At 46.2% G+C, this 21,498-nt stretch overlaps 1 protein-coding gene across 4 annotated transcripts in view; it reads left to right on the forward strand.

Moving 5' to 3' along the window:
• Positions 1-21,498, forward strand: part of Rps6kc1 (ribosomal protein S6 kinase C1) — a 160,692-nt gene that overhangs the window by 59,677 nt on the left and 79,517 nt on the right. For all 4 annotated transcript variants that reach the window (XM_036202277.1, XM_036202279.1, XM_036202280.1 and 1 more), the window contains one exon: positions 18,957-19,072. In XM_036202277.1, the coding sequence (XP_036058170.1) occupies positions 18,957-19,072 (116 nt within the window). The remainder of the gene's footprint in view (positions 1-18,956; positions 19,073-21,498) is intronic.

Consider the following 21,498-nt stretch of genomic DNA (forward strand, 5'->3'; position numbering starts at 1 on the left):
CCAGAGTTACTGTTGATATGTATTTTACCTTTGGAAATTCTGTTGGTGTCAGTCACTAGCGTGACTGGTTCTAATGTTACAGCTTAGCTTAGAGACACAATTCACTTTCTGCTGTTTTCATTCTAGCAAAAGATTTAATAGCAATACCCAGCCTTTCCCACAGCTCACTCCACCCCCGTCAGACTATGACTGTGCCCATGTTGTGCCGTTCTGTCTCTTCCTGGACTCTGCCTCTTCTTCCTAGAAGAAACCATGAACTCCTATGTACTTCGGGTGACAGTCACCAGGCGAGCTCTAAATTCAGCCATGTGTCAAATGGCTGGTTTTAGGACATGCCTGGGCCTCGTTGCTGAGGCTACATGGTCAGTCATTCATGCTTAGGTGCTGTGTGAAGCAGCTGCGGTCACGGACTCTTCCCACACATTCAGAACCCCTGTGGATCCCCATGTTTGCTTTAAAGTGGACAGACAGACAGATGGGACAGCCAGGAAAGTGTGGGTCTGATGGAGGTAAGCAAGGTGCTCTGTTATTGGCTCTTCGGAATGGAAAGTGCCACTTGAACCCAGAGTTACTTCTGTCTCCCCTAGTGCTCCTAACACCACATCACAGATGCATTTTCTAGTTCACTTTACCTGCCGCTCACTTCACTACAGACATTGCTGAGCATAAGGACAGCGTGTAAAAAGCTGGTGTGCTTTGTCCATGTACGTGTCTTGTTTGGGAAGGGTCTGACATCCACTGCTGCGGATGCTAAGGTGGTTGGCCACTGGTGACCAGGGATTCTTCTGCCTCCACCCCTTTTCCCAAAGAGCTGATCTGCTGACATGCACCACACACTCCTTTCCTTCTGTTGGCTGCTTTAAGCCTAAGTTCTACGTCCACAGAGTTTTGTGTTGTGATGTGAGTCATGCTGTGGTTTTGTTATTTCTTTTTATTTTATTCATCATTTAGTATGGTTGGGAAAGAGATCTTTTCAGTGAGTAGCATTATTAAACAAATTTAGGTATTTTCTAAGTGAAATTTTCTGTAGTTTTTTAAAATTCTAAAATAAAGATTGTACTTTTCCCTATAATTCAATAAATTGCCTTAATTGAGAGTTTTCCAGATCTTAACTATTTTAAAGCTGCCCAGAAGAATTTTAAAGCACTAAAATTAAGACTGAAAATGGAAGATTTGAAGTAGGTTAAGTACCCTCAGCTCGCCTCTATTTTTTGTGTCCACCAGCACGCTAGTTTCTCTCTTCTCAGGCAGGTTTAGGAATGAGCCAGCAGAAGCCTGTTTGGAGGCAGTGAGCACAGGGACTGTTGCACAGGCTTGTAGAATACCTGTTTCCTTTCAGGTGACACCTGTGCCCCAGTCACTCCTCTCAGACTTCCTGTCACAGGACTTTTCCAGTTATGGGTAACAAACCCTTAGCAGCTCCAAGAAGTTCATATACAGAGGAATGTTAGTCCAGGAAAATGCTCGACTGTGTGGTCAGCTCACCTTAGGTGTCTCAAGAAAGACCAGCTGGTCTGTCTTTGCATTGCCTGCTCTGCGCTCACACTACACTTGCTGTGTTCCTTGCTCAGGTTGGATCCTTGGGATCGTGGGGAAGAGGCTATCCTCCCTCCTAGTTTTAATGAACACCCAGAGTTCACTGCCCTGGTATGGTGTGGTCATGTACCCTCACTTGTTTTCCTAACTTGATAAGGGACAGTCACCCCTGGTGCGCTGGGCAGACTTGTCCCTGGTTGGTGGACTCCTCCTACTAGATAGCAGAACTGCCTAATGTGAGGAGAGTGGGCTAGCACCAGGGAAAACAAAATCTGCTGCTCACCCTCCTGGGGGTCATGGCACTACCCTCTGCTCACCTTCCTGGAGGTCATGGCACCACCCTCTGCTCACCTTCCTGGGGGTCATGGCACCACCCTCTGCTCACCTTCCTGGAGGTCATGGCACCACCCTCTGCTCACCCTCCTGGTGGACATGCACTTCTGCTCACCATCCTGGTGGACATGCACCCTCTGCTCACCATCCTGGTGGACATGCACCCTCTGCTCACCATCCTGGTGGACATGCACCCTCTGCTTACCATCCTGGTGGACATGCACCCTCTGCTCACCATCCTGGTGGACATGCACTCTCTGCTCACCATTCTGGTGGACATGCACTCTCTGCTCATCATCCTGGTGGACATGCACCCTCTGTTTATCTTCCTGGTGGACATGCACCCTCTGCTCACCATCCTGGTGGACATGCACCCTCTGTTTATCTTCCTGGTGGACATGCACCCTCTGCTCACCATCCTGGTGGACATGCACCTTCTGTTTACCCTTCAGGGGGACATGCACCCTCTGTTCACTATCCTGGTAGTTGTTATCATTTATTATTATTTCTTTGGCTGCCCATGTAAAAAGGTTGTTTCTTTTATTTTTAATCGCTTGTGGGAGAGTTAGTCCTCTCCATCTACCATGTGGCTTTTGGGGACCAAACTCAGGGGGCAGGAGTGGCGTAAGCATCTACCCTCCGAGCCATCTTGCTGGCCCTGTTAGTTGTTTGTGTGTTTTCTCTTATTGGTTCTTAGACTGTAATTATCTAGAGAATAGGTAACTCTTTTGAAAAATTTCAAGTATAGTTATATGTTCAGGAGAGTATGTAAGAACATGGCTCCTTGTAGTTCCACGCCCAGAAAAGTCCTTTAGAACTGATACCTGTGCGTTGCATCCTGCGTTGATCAGCATCCTGCCGTGGCCCAGTTCCCGCCCAGCTGCTCCTGTGGTAGTTGCTGTCCAGGTCTCTTCACAGAGTGCAGTGGACCGTCTTTTCCTTCTTGTCCCTTGCAGGGATGGGCTCGTGGTGGAGGTCTGCTTTCCCCTGACTTAGCCCTAGGGGCCAGCACTGTGTTTCTCTGTGGTTGGTTTCTACAGTCTTTGGTTGGCATTTCCTTCTTGCCTTTCACCTCTTCACTGACACATCTTCCTGAGATCACCCGAGCCCTGGTTAGTTTCTGTCAACTTGATAGAAGCAGGAGTCCTTGGAAAGGGAGCCTCAGCTGAGGAACTGCCTCTGTCAGATTGGCCTGTGGGCAAGTCTATGGTGATGGTCCCTTTGAATGAAGTGGTCTATTCATGGTGAAATAGAATGTAGTGTAATCCAGCAAGTGAAGTCAGTCTGTTCCATGTCCTGGTAGTCCCCCATATGTGTGGGAAATCTCATTCTGGACTGGAGGATAGGGTCAGGAATTCAGTGCTCCTCCTTTGAACTGGGCCCTCAGTCCCCAACATCATTTTGTTACCTCATGTCCAGCTAACAGTGACACTTTCACGGTGTAGCTTCTGCCTTGAGAGCCTTTTCTGTTATCTCAGTGACGGCGTCGATCTCTAGTTCGTAGGCTGACTCACTCCTCTCCCAGCTCTCTCTTCACTTTAAGTTTATGGGACTTCATTGCAGGCTTCTTGGACTCTTAGCTAATCTCAGTATTACATGACTTGAGTAACGAGCTACAATAGCATTAGACAGTCACATGCAATCTTGGAGTTTCTTTTAGTAGTCACATTAAGTTCAGGATTTCTAGGGCTGAGGAGATGGCTCAGATATAAAGTGCTTTTTGTCATGAAAGCATGAGGACAGGAATTCAGATTCCCCAGAATCCATGTAAACTCGACTTGGTAGCACCTGTCTGTAATCCCGTGTTCCTGTGGTGGGATGAGTGTCAGACACAGGAGCACCCCTGGAAACTCAGGGACCTCTAGCCTGCTGTTTGCAATGGTGATCAACAAGGGATCTGTTTCCAGCAAGGGGGATGTGAGTACTGAAGGTGCTCACTATATGACCGCTATACATGTGCTGTGACATGTGTGTCCCATTGTCCCCACATGAATGTCTGTGTGTGTGTGTGTGTGTGTGTGTGTGTGTGTGTGTGTGTGTGTGTATCCCTTCCTCCAATTTTTACTGCTGGCCAGCATGGGTAACAGGGACTATATATACTCTTTCTGAAGCAAAATATCACACGTCAGTGAAGGACCATGGTTTCTGAGAAACAGGAACCAGAAGAGGGGAGGCTCATGAGTTCTTTGATTCTGGACCTGTGCTTCCCTAGCCTGTGGTGCAGGAAGAGGCTGGCACAGGGCTCCTGTCTTGTATATTACTAAAGGACCAGCCTTAACAATACACTTCCCAGGGGCCCAGACGAGAAACTATGAACGGCGAGAACTACTTTCGGGAAAAGAATCTAAGCACACCAAGCTCTTTATCCGTCTACTTTGTTCCTCTGGGATAAAATCCTATCTACACAGCTACAGTTCTGTACTCAAGCCTAGCTCCTTTCTTGCCTGATTTCTCTCTACCTTTATCTGCTGTCCCCTCTAAGTTCTAACTTAATCCTCTCATCTTACTTCTGCCTCATCTGGGTCCTTCTCATCTCGTTCTTATCCATTCAGTACTTTCCTGTCTGGTTCTTCCTCATCTTCTATCCTGACCTCCAGTTCTCTAGTCAGAAATCCTCTCCAGCCAAAATCCTCAATATCCTCTCTTCGTTCTCCTTAGACCTCAGTTCCCCTCAGTCTCTGAGGTGTTCAGTTATAAACCCAAGCCATAGCGATCCTCTGGCAGAACAAGGTCACCGGGTTGAATTCTATGGGGTCATGAAGGCAGGTAAGACTTTTCCTCAGGCAGTGGCCGGCAGGCTTTCTTTTACAACTCACGTGAGTGCTAATGATGGGTTAGTCAAGAAGGGAATTTATGTGCTCAGTCTACATTCCTAGAAGTGGTTGGGTAAGAAATTAGGAGTCTATTAGTAAGGCTGTAAGGAAGGAGGATTTCACCCTAAATTGCACAAGAAATAAAGCTATCCTCCAGACCTAGGAGACAGGTGTTGTTTCATTTGGCCTTGGATGCTTGATAGCTATTTTAGATAAATAAATAGGAGTTCGTGGAAGCATGCATAGCATTACAAGAAAATCACTGTAGGAAACAGCTAATATATATGTAAAAGCTAAAATATCACCAAGACTCCTTAAGCCATGGCTTGACCTTCGGAAAAGACCTTGACCTTTCCAAGCAGTAGCTTTTGTGGTAGCAGCTGGGTTCCGTTACACTTTCCCGTGGCTTGCAGCACTCCTGCAGAATTTCCGAGCTAAAGAGGTGCAGTTAAACCACCAAGAAGACCAAAGCTGAGGTATAGTTAGGGCTTGCTGGCTGGAGATGTGGGAAATTCATGCAGTGATGGCAGACTATACCCAGGGCACTCAGCACTCGGAGCAATGCATGGTTATGGGGCAGTCACCACTGCAGGAGCAGGGAGCCACACCATGGGCAGTTGTGCAGAGCTGAGGACAGTGTCTGCTGCAAAGAGGCAGCCTGACTAATTCAACCATGGCTATTGGGTGGGATGCTGAGAAGTAGTAAAATGAGTGTATAACAAATTATAAAAATGACCTCAGAGAATTAAACATCCTAAAATAGACTCAAGAATTAAAAAAAAAAAAAAATCTAAAACCCAACAAGGAAAAGTTCACAGTGGCTGAGAGCCAGTAAAACACCGTTTGTTCAAAGAAGCAGGGAAATGGCCATAAATGAGGATAGCGAAGCTCACTCAGCAGTGATACAGGTGGAATTACTGTCGTGTTCAGTGTGTGAGGCAAGTTAGGCAGAGACAGGAATTACAGAAGACCCAAAGTGAACCAGAGATGAGCGTTACGTTATCAGAAGAAAAAAGTACTGTAAGGTTGATTTCAGCGTCCTCACTTGCTGAAGATTCAGTGGAGATAAAGGTAGATGGGTCCTTACAGCTACCATCCCATTGCATTAGGTTTGGGAGCAGACAGAAGCAACTCCATGTTAAAATGCCACAGGCCTTTGCTTTTCTTACTGCAGTCACACACACACACACCTCTCCCTCAGTTCTTGTCTGTCCCTGTCAGTATCTAGAATTGATGCTTTAGGTAATTTTATATTGTTTTATCTGGGGAGAGTTTTTGCCAAGTGACCACCCCCCCCCCATTCTGGAAGCCTGTCCTCTGTTATCTCTTTAATAACAACTTCATAATTATTTTTACAACTTCTGTTCTTATTGATTGTAACCTATCCTTTCTCTTCTTAGAGCCTAGGCGATCTGTGTGAATGCATGCACATGTTTGCATGTGTGTGGGCCCATGTGTGTGCAGGCCAGACACTGATGTCCTTGGCCTGCCTTCACCTTATGTGCAGAGGCAGGGTTTCCTCCTGAACCTGGAGTTCATGGATAGTCTTGTCTAGCTGGCCAGCTTGCCCCAGGATCCTCTGGCTTGACTCTTGAGTGCTGAGATTATAGGCAATCGACCATACCCACTTGAGATTTATGTAGGGATTTGTACTCTGTCTCCATGTTTGTACAGCAATTGGTTTATCTGAGTGAGCTATTGAAGATGGACTCACTGGTTTTTAGGACTCACCCAGTCACTGTGGCCGCAGGGCTGTGCAGTGGGCTTCTACGTCCCTCCCAGGCTATCTGGACTCAGGCCCCTTTGCTTGCTCAGCTTCAGCCACAGGGACTTCTTGCATCTCTTGGGAAGCACCGAGGTCTTTGCATGCTGGACCTCCGTGTGGCTGTGCTTGGGATAAGTCACTGTGCTCCTCCGTTGGTTGACTTTTTGCTTAGCTCCAATGGCTTTCCTGGAGGAAGTCTTTCCTCAGTTCTGCTCAGACCAGAATCCCTTTCCTGACCTCTCTTGCCACTGTACCCCTTTAATTGTGTTCATGGTGGAGGGATTCCTGTGCTGTCAGTACTCAGGGGGTCTGTTTGTCTTGTCTACAGGGCCCTTAAAGGCAAGTGGTCAGTTTGTTCATTATTGTCTTCTAAGGAGCGCCTAGCACATAAGACATTCTCTGAAAATATGTTTGCATTAGAGAACGATTCTATCTTCCATGTAAGTAGGTGCTTGGTGAGAGAAGGAGATGGTACTCGGAGAAGGCAACAGTGAACTGAATCTTGAAGACTGTGGCCAGCAACCAACAGGCAAAAGTGAGTTTGAAAGTACCAGATGAGTTTAAATGCCCCCACCTGGGGTCTTACTGGACCCCCATCATTTGACACTGTGCAGAGCCCAGCCATTGAATTGCATTAGTTATGTGTGTTATATTATATTACAGCTTTTTAAGTCAGAGACTTTTGGCCTTAGCATACTGTCTTGCTTCCTTTCTGTGCCTTGACCATGTGCTTCCTGCAACCCTGGAACTGGGTTTTTTTTTTTTTTTTTTTTTTTAAATCTATTCAGGAACTCCCTCTAACAGGCTTGGCAACTGGGCAACCATCATTTGCTTGGCTGTGACATTTCTGATCTTTGTGGAAACAGCATGTTGATAGATTCCTGTGGCCCAGCGTGGTTACTCATGTTCAGGAGAAGCAATGTCACAGAAATAGTCCACTGAAGAGCATAGGAGCTAGTTATCAAATATTTATATCCAATAGTTAAGTTTGGACCTGCAGCATTGATTCTCGATGTCTGCAACAGACAGAACCTTTGTGAGTGCTCCTGATGGCCAAGACACCGAGCTGCTGTGACCATGCTCCTGCTTCCCCTTTGTGTTCTTGTTCTTCTTGTTCTTCTTCTTTTTTTTAAATGTATATCTATTTATTTAATTAGTGTTTTTGTGTGAACACAACATACATACACATGCATATTGTATATTTGTGTGTCATGGCATGAACATGGAGATCAGAGGCAACCTGGGGAGTAAGTTCTCTCCTCCTGTGGGTCCCAGTGATTGAACTCAGGCCATCAGGTCTGGCAACATGTGTCTTTACCTACTGAACCATCTCACTGGCCCATGTTTTTTTTTTTTTTCCCCCCTCTCATTTTTATTTATTTATTTTTCTATTATCAGCTTGATACAGTATAAATTCTTATCCTAATAGTGAAATGTTTCGTTAAAGCTTGCCCAGTAATTTAGCAAAACCAAAGCTTATTATAAGCCACAGTCACCCTAGGATCTCCTCTGTTATGTAGCCTCCCTGGTTCTGTGGGTTACAGTCTGATTGTTCTTTGCTTTATATCTAGAATCCACTTATGAGTGAGTACATACCATGTTTGTCCTTCTGGGTCTGGGTTACCTCACTCAGGATATTTTCTAGTTCCATCCATTTGCCTGCAAATTTCATGCTGTCATTGTTTTTCTCTGCTGAGTAGTACTCCATTGTGTATATGTACCACATTTTCTTAATCCATTCTTCAGTTGACGGGCATCTAGGTTGTTTCCAGATTTTCCTGCCCTTGTATTTTAGACAGGGTCTTCTTCTATAGCTTAGGCTGACCTGGAATTTGCAATGTTGCCCAGTCTGGCGGGGAACTCCCTCCTGTCTTTACAACTAGGGCTGAGATCATAGGGGTTAGTCACCACACCCAGCTGTTTTTTGTTTGTTTGTTTTTTTGAGACAGGGTTTCTCTGTGTAGTTTTGGTGCCTGTCCTGGATCTTGCTCTGTAGACCAGGCTGGCCTTGAACTCAGAGATCCACCTGGGACTAAAGGCGTGCGCCACTGCCACCCGGCGAGCCAGGTGTTTTTATTGTTATTGTTTTATTTCTTTGGGGAGAAGGAGCTGGAAAAAATTGTATAGAACTTTGCTTCTTTTGTAATTTTGGATTTCATTGCCTGTAGAAACTGAACTTGAGAGGTCATGTGCATTGGGCCATTAGAATGAGTTATGATGACAGCAGTGAGGGGTGTGGTGTGGTCCCTGTGGGTCAGCTCAGCAGAGTCCACTGACATGAGCAGAGTGGGTTTGGGAAGGACCTGCGTCTTCCTTTGTCAGCTCAGTGTGCACTGGGTGGGCCTGGGGGCCACTGTGTTACTCAGAAGCAGAACAACCTCGTAGCTGGTGACTATGGGTAGCTACAGTGCTGGGGTTCCCCCAGGGTCACAGCCAGAGGAAGAAAGTCAAGATGTTTACAGCATATACTCCTCGAATTTTTCACTATTTTCATGTCAGTTTTTATGTTGAGACTTTCACATTTTAATGACAAAAATGTTTGCTGGAAATTATAGCTTAGAAAAAGAGCAATGCTTTCGTGCTTCAGCAAAAAGCTAGGTAAAGCGCTGGCTGATGTGCATAAAGTAGCCATGGAGTTTTATATTCAGATTGTCTGAGCAGTAAGCAGAGCATCTGAAATCACCACTTGCACATTGCAACAAACACATCATCATCTGCTTAAAAAAGAGTTATAATTACAGTTGACGAAGCATGGACACCATAAAAAATGCATTAGTGTGGCTTGACACATTAATTACCTGTTTTTGCAGATGTTTTTATGTATTGTTGTGTGAACAGTTTACAAAATAATTACAGGAAAGTCATATGGAAAATAAACTAAGTGGGTGGCTTCCCATCTAAATATTTTCATTCATGTGAGTCTGTGTGCGGCACAGCTGCTGTGCCGCCCGGGCGAGGACAGAGAACTCCCCAGGGCTGAGCAGACGACCTCTGTCATCAGCTCAGCGCGATTTTTATATCTTTAGCAATACAGTTTACAAATGTTCACTTCAGCGGATGGGTTAATCCATGTGATTACTAAAAAAATCCTTGATTCAGATCGGAAGAAATGTAAATATCCAGGAATAATGTAAGTCAATCAAGTAGAAAATCAGCACAAAACCCCAGGTGGAGAACAACCGCTGTTGGGTTACCACTGACAGGCTGTGAGGCTCTTCGAGAGAGTTCTAAACAGGAGTCTGTGATTCCTTGCATTAAGAGTTGTAATCCCTAACTTGCAGCTTGTTATGTAGTCATCATTAAACGTCGCTGTTGTCAATTAACCAGTTCAGTCTCCCTGTTGTTGTTCAAAGTCTGAACCTGCCTTTTCTTAGCAGCTAGCGTGCTGCGGTGAGTGATCTCAGAAGTGTGTGTCATTTGATAGATTGCCTCTGTGCTTTTACAGACCATTTAGAAAGGTGTCTTGTACAACTGAGGCTGTCAAGGAGGAGAAATAGTTGGTAGTCTTGTCTACTTACTCGTGGTTTATAATTACTTAGAGTGTCCGTGTTTTTTTTTGTTGATATCGTTTTGACAGTTTCAACAGAATTATGTCTGTTTGCCATTTCTCTTTTTATTGTAGTCCTGCTGCTTAGGGACTGTATTCTTCTAGGTCCCTTTGGGTGCATTTTAGCTACTTAGACTGAAAACACAGCAATTATGGCAGTCCCCCGCTGCACATCTTATGCATTGGTTGTTTTTTAGGAGAAAAGCATGCAGGTCTAGGGAGGGGTAGCAGAGGCACCTCTAGCTGTCTAGGTACAGTCCCTCCTCGCCTGCTCCAGTTTGAAAATAAGTGGGAAATGGAAGAGAGTCACAGTTAGCAGTTATAAATGTGTGCCTGAAGTCTCTTGTCCCTCTGCGCGGGACACAAGCATCCTTTTGTCTAGCTTTTCCTTTTATTTAGATTGTGTACTGGCCTGATCACCAGTCACTTCCAGCTTGTCTTGATTGTAGACTGTTTCTGGTATTGCAGAAGCTTTATGGACTTAGTTCTCTTGGAGACCTTGGGTGTCCACTGGATGTCTTGAGCTCAGTCCTGTGGATAAGGGGAAAACCACCATGTTGTTTGTCAGACCTTGTAATGCTGGCACAGTTATTCGCTTATGTATTCAGTTAGCCAAGTTTTATTGAAGGGTCTTCTGTCTGTGATGTTCTGTGATAGTGCTGAGATGACAGTGTGGCTGGAACCTAGCCAGCGTAGTGACCAGGCCTCGTTCCTGAAGGAGTGGGAGGGCCAGGAATAAATGGAAGAGAGAAGTTTTTCAATCTAGCTACTTCCTTCCTAAAGAGACCATTGATAGGAAGACCCCCGTGCTCTGCAGTTGGCTGGAGCAGTCTAGTCCAGGGGTGCTGCTCAGCCTGAGCTGCAGTGGGAGAGGTGGGTGAAGTGATGGACACCACGTCAGTCTGGTTCATAAAAAGGGATGTGTTAGAGCTGGCGAGGTGGCTAAGCTCAACAAGTCCATTTCCCACAAGCCTGATGACTTGAATCCAATACCTGTGACCCACATGATAATAGGAGAGACTTCCATCTTCTGCAAGTTGACCTCTGACTTCCACTTCTGTACCATGGCATAATAAATAAATAAATAAGTGTGATTAAATTTTTTTAAAAAATTGTTAAAGAAGGGTTGTGTTAACAGAGCCTGTGAAGCTTCTAGGATAGCAAATAATAAAGTACTTACAGCCAGTTTTCATTTTACTTGATTTCAAAGGAAAAATAATGAAATTAATATGATATCAAGAAAACAGATGCCAATGGTGGTGGTGCATGCCATTAATCATAGCACTTGAGAGGCAGAGGCATGCAGATCTCTGAGTTTGAGGCCAGCCTGGTCTATAGAGTAGTTCCAAGACAGCCAGGGCTACATTGAGAAACCCTGTCCTGAAACCCCCCTTCCCCCGCCCCCAAAAAGATAAATAAACAAACAAACAAACAAACAAACAAACAAACAAATAACAGAAAGAAAGAAAGGAAAAAACCCAGTTGTTGTGTTTAGAGATGGCTCATTTGCTACGAGCGTTTGCTGCTCTTCCAGAGGATCTAAGTTCAGTTCCCAGGACTCCATGGTAGCTTACAACTCTCTGTAACTCCAGGTCTAGGGGATCTGGTGCCCTCTTCTGGCTTCTGCTGGCATTGCATTCACGTTATGCACACACATTATATGCAGGCAAAACACCCATACACATAACATGAAAATTAACCTTAAGAAGAAAACAAAACTGTGGTGATATATTGTATACCCTAATAAATTTGCCTGAGGATTACAGGACAGAGCCAGCCACTAGATTAGACACAGAGGCCATGCAGTGGTGGTACACACCTTTAATCCTATCACTTGGGAGGCCAGAGATCTGTGTAGATCTCTGTGAGTTCAAGGCCACACTGTGCTACATGAGATTGATCCAGTATAAGAGAGAAACAGAGCCAGGTGTGGTGGCACACACCTTTAATCCCAGTACTTGAGATCTCATGCCTTTGCTTGGGAAGTACATACGCCTTTAATCCCAGGAAGTAATATGGCAGGGCAGAGAAAGGTATATAAGGCATGAGGAACAGGAACTCACTGTCTTTACACTGAGGATTTCATAGAGGTAAGAACTAGTGGCGCCAGGTGGTGGTGGCACACGCCTTTAATCCCAGCACTCGGGAGGCAGAGGCAGGCGGATCTTTGTGAGTTCGAGGCCAGCCTGGTCTCCAAAGCGAGTTCCAGGAAAGGCGCAAAGCTACACAGAGAAACCCTGTCTTGAAAAACAGAACAAAACAAAAACAAACAAACAAAAAAAAGAACTAGTGGCTGCTGCTCTGCTTCTCTGATCTTTTAGCGTTCACCCTGATATCTGCTGTTGTTTAAAAAAAATAATCTTGGGCTGGAGAGATGGCTTAGTGGTTAAGAGCACTGGCTGTTCTTCCAGAAGTCCTGAGTTCAATTCCCAGCATCCACATGGTGGCTCACAACCATCTGTAATGAGATCTGGTGCCCTCTTCTGGTGTGCAAGCATGCATGCAGGCAGAACACTGTATACATAATAAATAAATCTTAAAAAAAAAAAAATCTTTATTAGGAGGAAGGTGGGTACAGAAGAAAGCGTGGCCAGGCCTGGGGGAGATACACATGCAGGAGAGAGAGAGTGAGGGGAGGAGTCTGTGTCTGGCTTTTTAAGGGCCCCCTGTACATCTGTAGGTGGGCTTATGGAGGTATGCCACACATGCACAGTCACACAGTGGACTGATGACATAAGATGTAAGACCCCTTACTTAGCTACTGAACTGTGCATGTGCGATTACTCAGCTGGAAGAGTGGCAGAATCCTAACACGGTCTGGGTTTTTATAATAAGACGATTTAAGATTTGAGCTGCACAGCGGTTAAGAGCACTGACTGCTTTTCCAGAGGTTCTGAGTTCAATTCCCAGCAACCACATGATGGCTCACAGCCACCTGTAATGAGATCTGGTGCCCTCTTCTGGCCTGCAGGGACATGTGCAGACAGAACACTATATATAATAAATAAATATTAAAAGATTCGAGCTGCAGAAACAGTTGTTGGGGTTGGTTCTTCTGTGGATTGCCACTTCTATCAGGATGACAAAAGAATGAGCAGAGGGCTTTCTGGAAGTTAGGGATCTCCCCATATTTACTGGAAAGTCAGATAGTTATTTATATGATTTTCATCCCAGCTTTTCTTGTATTTTTAGCCCATATTATAAAACACAACAATGTTTTTGCATTTTAGCTGATGAGTTAATCACTTCTATGTGTGGGGGTGAGTGGGTGTTTTGGTGGAGTTGGTTCTCTCTTTCTACCCTGTGGGGCTCAGGGGTCAACTCAAGTCGTCAGACTTGGTGGCAAGTTGTCTTCCCAGCTGGCCCCCACCTTTTAAGTTTTCACTCTTTTTTTTTTTTTCTGTCAAAGTCACCTGTTAGCTGCCTGTCTTACTTGGTCTGTCTCTGTCTCTCTTCTTGTATAGATGTCAAACTCCTAATTCTCCTGCCTCAGCCTCTTGACTGCTAGGACCAAAGGTGTGTGCCACACGCTTGGCAAATTAGTTCATTTTAATGTTTCTCCTGATCCTTTAAAAAGCCCTATTTGCCTTGAGAACATAAGAACATTAGAAATTTAGGAGTTGCCAGTGTTTCTTATCAGAGGTGGGGTTATAGCTCAGTGCTGGAGCCTTGTGTAACACGTGTGTGACACACTGATGGTCCTTTTCAGTGCTGGGGCCTTGTGTAGCATGTGTGTGGTACACTGATGGTCCTTTTCAGTGCTGGGGCCTTGTGTAGCATGTGTGTGACACACTCAAGGTCTTAATTTTAGCACTAAACAATTCATAGAGCAGACCCAGCAGAAAAGCCAGCGGTTAGTGAGTGCAGTGGTACATGCTGTCATGTTAGCATTCAGAAGGAAGATCCCAGTACTCAGGAGCTGAGACACGAGGCCAGGCTGGCTTACACAGCAAGACTTACTCTGTTTAAAAAACCAACCAAACAAAACAAGAGCTGGCTGTGGTGGTGCACACCTGTAGTGCCAGTGCTTGGTAGGAAGATCAGGGGCCATCATGGTCTTCGATGATCTTTGAGATTATATTCCAAAACCAAACCAATAAAAAGACACAACTCAGTTGGCCTCTTGAACTCTTGAACACCCACCCACCCTGTTTCTTGAGTGCTGGAATTAAAGGTGTGCACTACCACACGTGGCCAGTAATGATGTTTTGAAAGAAAGAAATGAAAGTCTTTTGATTATTCCCTTTTAAAATGGCAAAATAAAGAAAAGATAGAGAGCAGAAAGAAATAGTGAGTCTTGGGGTGGCCCTGCAGATGGCGGTTAACACAGGACCTGCTGCTGGTGCTGCCTTTCAGCGCCCACAGGAGCCCGGGAAACTGGTGACTGTCACGGCAGGCATCAGTGGAGGCCATGAGTATTGTTGGGACTTTTGCGTTAACTGTTCTTGGTGACTTTTTCACTTCTGGGGTTACCTCACAGCTGGTTTTCAGAACAACATGGTAGGGAGTTGACTCAGTACAATACAAAGCAGATTCCCCGGCTGACCGGCTCTTGTTAGACTGAGTGCTGATGGCTTCACCTCCTGCAAGACATGCAGATGCATAAATCATCCCTCTCTCAAGGCTGCCTTTTGTTTTCAGAACACTTAACACAGGACAGAAGTGGTAGGCTATACCTGAGAAGAACAAAGCATCATTAAATATAGTCAATCATCACTTAAAAACTGTAGCCACCAAGGCCATCTCAAACAGGAGCATTCTTTTATGTGACCCAGTTGCAAAACAAAAACAAAAACAAAAGAAAAAGTAAAGAAAAAGCAACAAACAAAACTCACTGCAGTACATAGATCGGCCTGACGTCCTTGCCATAGTGCTACAGCCCAGGGAAGCTTGAGGCCTCTGTGTGGGCCCTGTTGGGGTAGAGAAGGGGAGCTCAATAGGGTGTGCTCAGGAGAGTCTAGTGTGGACATCAAGTTCTGTGCATGTGGTGGAAATCTGGCTGAAACACTCCTCCAGTCTCTGGGAACTGCTGGTGAGGCACCCATTACAGACACCTGTCTTCTGAGAAGTCCAGTTCTGCGTCCAGCGATGAGGGCTGATAAAGGAGAGTATCCAGGAAGAGCTGCTTCTGATGTGGGGTCTAAAACTGGGATTTATTCCCTGCCTGACTTACAACATGCCCTTTGCTCTTTGGTAGGTAAATGAGAAAAGACTCCTTGATTTCCAAGTAAATTCTGGGGTAACCAAGATGTGTGAAAGATGTTTTCTCTCCTGCAGGAACCATTTTTCTCATATTGATGTGGTTATGACATTTTTTTCTTTCCAGAGTTACATCAAAATGTAGATTTTCTTTCTTTCTTCTTTCTTTCCTTTCCCTCTTTTTTGTTTTTGTTTTTTGTTAATTTTGTAGCTTTTGAACTAGGTTCTTCCATATTCCTCTGGTGTACCTTTCACAGTGAGGATGTAGCTGTGTGGTCTGTGTTCCCTGCATTTGTCTGTCACCTGGGCATGCTCGGACTCTCCCTCTCTGTACCTGTGCACCTTTGCTCACCACTTACTGTGCTTGTCCATGCCTTGTGTTTTCTTCTTCTACTCAAACTGGACAATCAATTTCAAGGTCTCTTCCTTTCCCCCATGCCACATACTGTAAAGGGGCAACTTGGCTCAGTTTCAGAGGTTATAGTCAAGGTTGGCTGGACCCATTGCTTTGAGGCTGGAAGGTCGATGACTCGGGAGCATTGGCAGAGCTGCTCACCTCTCATCAGCTCGGGGCAGGAAGAGCCCCAAGAACACCGGCCCAGTGACCTGCTTCCTTCACTTAGCCCCTGAAGTTATTTCTGAAGGTTTCTGCCCCCCCCCCCCCCAAGCAATGCAGTCACATGATGACTCCATTTGTGGGTCTGCACACTGGTGAGGTCAGAGCTTCAGGAGTGAGCCATCTCTCAGTGGCTGCACCCAGCAGCTGTGGCCAAGCTCCAACAATATTGGAGCAGGATTGGTTTAGGCGTAGAATCTGACATTACCTCTGTAACTGAGAGAAATGTTTCTCATCCTGAGCTTTTGTTTTTAGTTATAAAGGAGAACAAACAACTGTCTTGTAAGGAGAGTGCAGCTCAGTGACTGGCCCAGTGGTCATGGCTTCTTACATAATTTAGTATTCCCATAGTCTAGCATACAGAGAACATACCTTATGTTGGACATCAGAGTTGATGTCCAGAGAAATGCAGTTTTCAAATTTTCCTTTTATATTGAACTCCACTTTTATGCAGCACTGGAGCTTTTTGACAGGACAGTGATTGCATTGTTATGGCCCCGAAGCCCTCTAAAGCCGATAGGCTGTTTATATGTCTGTGAGAGGAGGTTTGCTAATCGGCTTATGCCGTCAGAGTCTGAGCAGACGCATGGCTGGCTTCAGGCTGGAGAGCCTGGGAAACCAGTAGCTGCTCAGTAAGCTGGATGGCTTGGGACAAGAGGGGCCAAGGACTTTGCTTGGAAGCTCCTGGGCAAGTTGCTGGGAGTACATCTTGAGGCAGGAGGATCTAGAGGCTGGTGTTCATGGGCAGGTAAGTGGGAATGCCCCCTGCTTCGGAAGGACGGAGCTGTGCAGGCAAGCTCCCTTCTGCTTTCCATTCCCCACCCCCAAGCCTATTCAGGGTGGCTCTCCCCACCCCAGCTCCCTGCCCCACATGTCAGTCATTTCTGGAAACACCTTCACAGATATCCAGAAATCTGCTTATCAATTTTCTGGGTATTTAAAAAGTCAACCCAGTAGTTTGACAGCTAGGGTTAACCATCAGTCTTGGATAGTGGGAGTCTTTCTCCTTTGAATGCCAAAGCCCAGTGAAAATTCTTGCTCCATTTGAGCCATTATTTCTTCTTACTCAATTAAGATCTGTCTGAAGCCATATTTGTGAACAACGTGATGACTTGGAGCTGTGCTGGAGAGCTGTAGCTTTATCTTTGTGTTCTGGTCCAGCCCATAGGCACTGGGTGGCAGCTGTCTGCAGGGGCTGGTCTCCATCTGTGGCTGCTGTTTGTCCGTCTCCGTGGCCTCTGAGAGGGCCGAGTGAGGAATCACGGATGTGTTTGTGGAAGGTGCATTCTGAAGCCCTCCCAGCATTTCTCCCGTGCTTGTGGTTTCCATGGGATTGGCCCACCGTCAGCAGGGGGCCCTTTCAGCACTGGCTTCCAGGCCTTGTTTCTGTTACTATGGAGACTGCCTAGAAGGTGGCAGAAAAGCCAAAAGTTAAAAAAAAAACCAAACCAAACAAAACTAGTGATTCAATAACAAATGTGATTGGAACTGTGTATAGCCATGTATTCCATAACTCAGTGTGAATTTCCAGTGAGCGTGTGAGACAAGCTTACCAAATGGGGTGGAGCCCCAGGTGGACCAAAATGCCAAACGGAGGTTTCAGTTAGAGCTTGCTGAATATTATTACCTAGAATGTGAAGAGCAAGTGGGTGGTGGTCATCACAGTCCCAGACTGTGAACCCAGCCACGGCCTTGGGCACAGAACTGGAGAGCAGCATCATTAGTGTGTGATACCATCTCTGAAGCATGCGACAGTTATGTGATTTTTTTTTTTTTTTAAATTTTGGTGTATATGGGGTGTGTATGGTGTGGTGTGGTGTGGTGGTGGTGGTGTGTGTGTGTCCACCTGGTGCTTTAGGAACATTTTAGAAGAGGGGCACAAAGATTCAGCCCGCGGACCAGGAATTCTACTGTGAGGTGGTGTCTTTGTTTGTGACGGGTGCGGCACCTATGAAATCTCACCATGTGGACGGGTGCGGCACCTATGAAATCTCACCATGTGGACGCCTAACACAACCTGCACAGAGACGGCGCCAGTTGTCGTTCCAGAGCGGATGAGGGAAATCCTCACCCTAGATGACTGCTGAGAGAGGGGGAGTCAGTCTTTCCCAGGGAAGCCCCTAGTGTGGTTACCTAATCCCAAATAGTCAGCACTGCACACACGCGTGCGCGCGCGCGCACACGTACACACACACGCGCGCACACACACGCACACACACGCACACACACACGCGCACACGTACACACACGCGCACACACACACGCGCACACGTACACACACACACACACGCGCGCGCACAGTACACACACACACGCGCACACGTACACACACACGCACACACACGCGCGCACACGTACACACACGCACACACACACGCACACACACACACACGCGCGCACACACACACACACACACACACACGCGCGCACACACACGCACACAGCCTTTGGGGGGACCATTAGGTCTCACTTATCCATCTTTGAAGGAAATGGTGCTTCTTAGTCCACATGGCATCCCACTCTGGAGAGGAAGGAGCCCAACACTCAACACGCTCTCTGGAGGTCTTGGGAATCTGGAGGCTGTTTTTAGGAACAGACTTACTTAATCCTATAGTGTCAGGATTTTAGGCATGTTCCTGCTTTCCTGTGTAAGATGAGTGACAACTGGTTGCTAATGAAACAACCATGAAGTTTACACAACTCAGCTAGTGTGTTTTTAATTCAGAATTACCGAAGTGGTTTTATTCTCAGGTTGGACTGGATGTTGGTGCATCCTGCAGTCTGTCAGTCCCATGTCACCGCTCACTGAACAGGCATTATGTTGGCTCCGAGTTTTGAGTCAGAAATTGAATACTGCCTGACCCGGGGTTCCTCTCACCCTCAGAACTGTCTACACAGTTTCCTACACACCTGCCTCTCCCTAACATGCTGAGTTTCAGTGCGCACTTAGACAGCAGCCTGTCAGCTTTGGGCAAATGAGACCCTTGAGGGGTAAGGTTGAAATTATTTCCAAGTTTGACTCTCCACAGTTACAGATGTGAAGAAGCAGTAGACGGGGTAAAAAGAAATAAATTGCTGTATGGGTTAAAAAAAAAAAAAATGCCTGTTTCCCTCTCACAAGGCCAGGCATCTGCTTTGTCCTCTCAGGAGAGTCGAGCCCCACACGCCGGGAGGCTGTGAAGAGGAGGACAGCGGAGTACCTCATGCGTGCGGAGAGCATCTCCAGCCTCAGGGCCACGTCTCAGCTGGACTCTGGACTGCAGGTATGCTGGGGGCCTTCTTATGTTCTTTAGCTTGCCCTCCCTTCCTTCCTTCCTTCCTTCCTTCCTTCCTTCCTTCCTTCCTTCCTTCCTTCCTCCCTCCCTCCCCTTCCTCCCTCCCTCCCTCCCTCCCTCCCTCCCTCCCTTTCTTCCTTCCAGCTTTATTTATAACTAGAATATTTGAGAATTTTGGTCTTCAGAATTTTTCTGTAATTTTCTTTCTTTTTTGGGGGTGGGTGGGTAGTTTTGAAACAGGGTTTTTTTGTGTAGTTTTGGAGCCTGTCCTAGATCTCGCTCTGTAGACCAGGCTCGCCTTGAACTCACAGAGATCCCCTGGCTCTGCCTCCCGAGTGGTGGGATTAAAGGCGTGCGCCACCACCACCGCCCAGCTGTAATTTTCTTAGTTGTCAGAAGGGAAGCCACAAGAGTGGAGTCAGAGGGCCTGCTTCTCTCCGCTCAGCCTCCCACATCTTGTCTCTGCCCTGGGTGGATAAGGACAAGAGTTTAAGGAAGGAAGATTGATTCTGGCTCATGGTGTGAGCAGCTTTCTAGGTGGTCATGGTGTGTGTGTGTGTGTGTGTGTGTGTGTGTGTGTGTGTGTGTGTGTGTGTGTGTGTAGTGAGTGCGGCCTCTGTAGGAGTGCTTCTTTTCCGCTTTTTATTCTGTTCTGGACCTGAGCCCATGGTGTGGTGCTGCCCACTTCAGGGAGGGCCTTCCCTCCTCAGCTCAACTTCTCTGGGGACATCCTCACAGACATGCCCAGCAGTGTCTCCTGGGTAATTCCATGTGAGACTGACAGTGACATGAAACCGTCCCAATCTCACCATCTATTTATCAGCCACGGCCCTGCTCTTCAGTGTAGCATGAGTCTTCAAAGTTCTTATTAATAAGACCAAACCCAAGCCAGGTACTCGGGTGAACGCTGGGAGATCAGAGAAGCAGAACAAGCCACAGCCACCTCACCTTGCCAATTCCTCAGCTGATCCTGTTTCCTCAGACTGGAAGCCTCTGAGTCCTCCTCTGAATGGATCTCAGCTGAACTGCTGCTAAAAGCCTGAAAGCTTAGCCAGGCTCTAGTTCCTGGTCCTCACGCCTTATATACCTTTCTGCTTTCTGCCATCACTTCCTGGGCTTAAAGAGGTGAGTCACCATGCCTAGCTGTTTCCAGTGTGGCCTTGAACTCACAGAGATCCAGGTGGATCTCTGCCTCTGGAATGCTAGGATTAAAGGTGTGTGTGCCACCATTTTCTGGCTTCTATATCTAGTGGCTGTTCTGTTCTCTGACCCCAGATAAGTTTACTAGGGTGCACAATATTTTGGGGAGCACAATACCACCACACTTCAGCTTTGGAAGCCACAGTTCCTGTGCAAGCCTGTGCAGCTTTATCAGTCATGTTGAAACTGTTCTGGGGAAAATTCTGTAAGGATTGCTGGAGACCGCCTATAGCTGCTGAGGCACAATGGTGTGGGGATGTCGTAAGCTATTTGGGACTGCCTCAACCCTGTTTGCATGGCATAAGCTTTAGAAACATTCTTGTTTATTGCTTTGATGTCAGGTCTACCTGGGTTTGGCCAGTTTCTGGAAGTAGCTTTTTTTGTTTTAAATTCCTACTAAGGTTTTCTGAAAATGGGAGAAAGTGTTTAGTTTACTTCCTTAATTGATCCAAGAGGCAGGTAGTCTTGGTATATTCTGTGACTTGAAGCCATGAAAGAGACAACAAAATTCTTTAAAAATTGCAGTTTTTAGTGTGCTTGTGTGTGTGTGTGTGTGTGTGTGTGTGTGTGTGTGTGTGCACCCATATAGTGGGAATAGGTTTTCCCAGTGTTGGTTGGTCCTAGGGATTAGGTTCAGGTTGTAGGCTTGGTGACAAGGTGCTTTCCCGATGAGCCATCCTGCTAGCTCTGCACATGGTTTGGCAGAGACACTTCCTAGTGTCTGTTTCTGAATCTGGAAAATGAGGGTGAGCATGCTCCTTTGCTGGGCAGTTACTATGACTGTTGATAATTATGAACGCAGAACTTCTGTCCCCCATAGAGCAAGTGTCTTCCTTCCTGTGCTCTGGAAACACTGTTGAAAACATCAGATGACATATGTGCTATACTGAATCCATCCTGTATGGCTGTAGTGTCTTATGAATGCCCCCAGGATCATTTTAAATGGTACCTATGCTGCCTTCTGTCCCTTCTGTGCGTCCCTGGTCAGCATCCTACCGGCTTTCCATGGAGTCATAATTTCTTTTTGTAAGATTTACTTTATTAGCCCATACTGCCTGTAATGGTTTATAACATTTGGAACAAGCATATGACATACTTGGAGACATAGCAAATAAACACAAGGCCTCTTTGGAGCTAGTGATTGGAGATTCAGCCACTCTGTGGATGAGTCAGAACCTCACTTGAAGCATAACTTGTAGTGATGCTAAGCTGAG

Source organism: Onychomys torridus, chromosome 11, assembly GCF_903995425.1.
Source record: "Onychomys torridus chromosome 11, mOncTor1.1, whole genome shotgun sequence".
Classification (NCBI taxonomy): domain Eukaryota; kingdom Metazoa; phylum Chordata; class Mammalia; order Rodentia; family Cricetidae; genus Onychomys; species Onychomys torridus.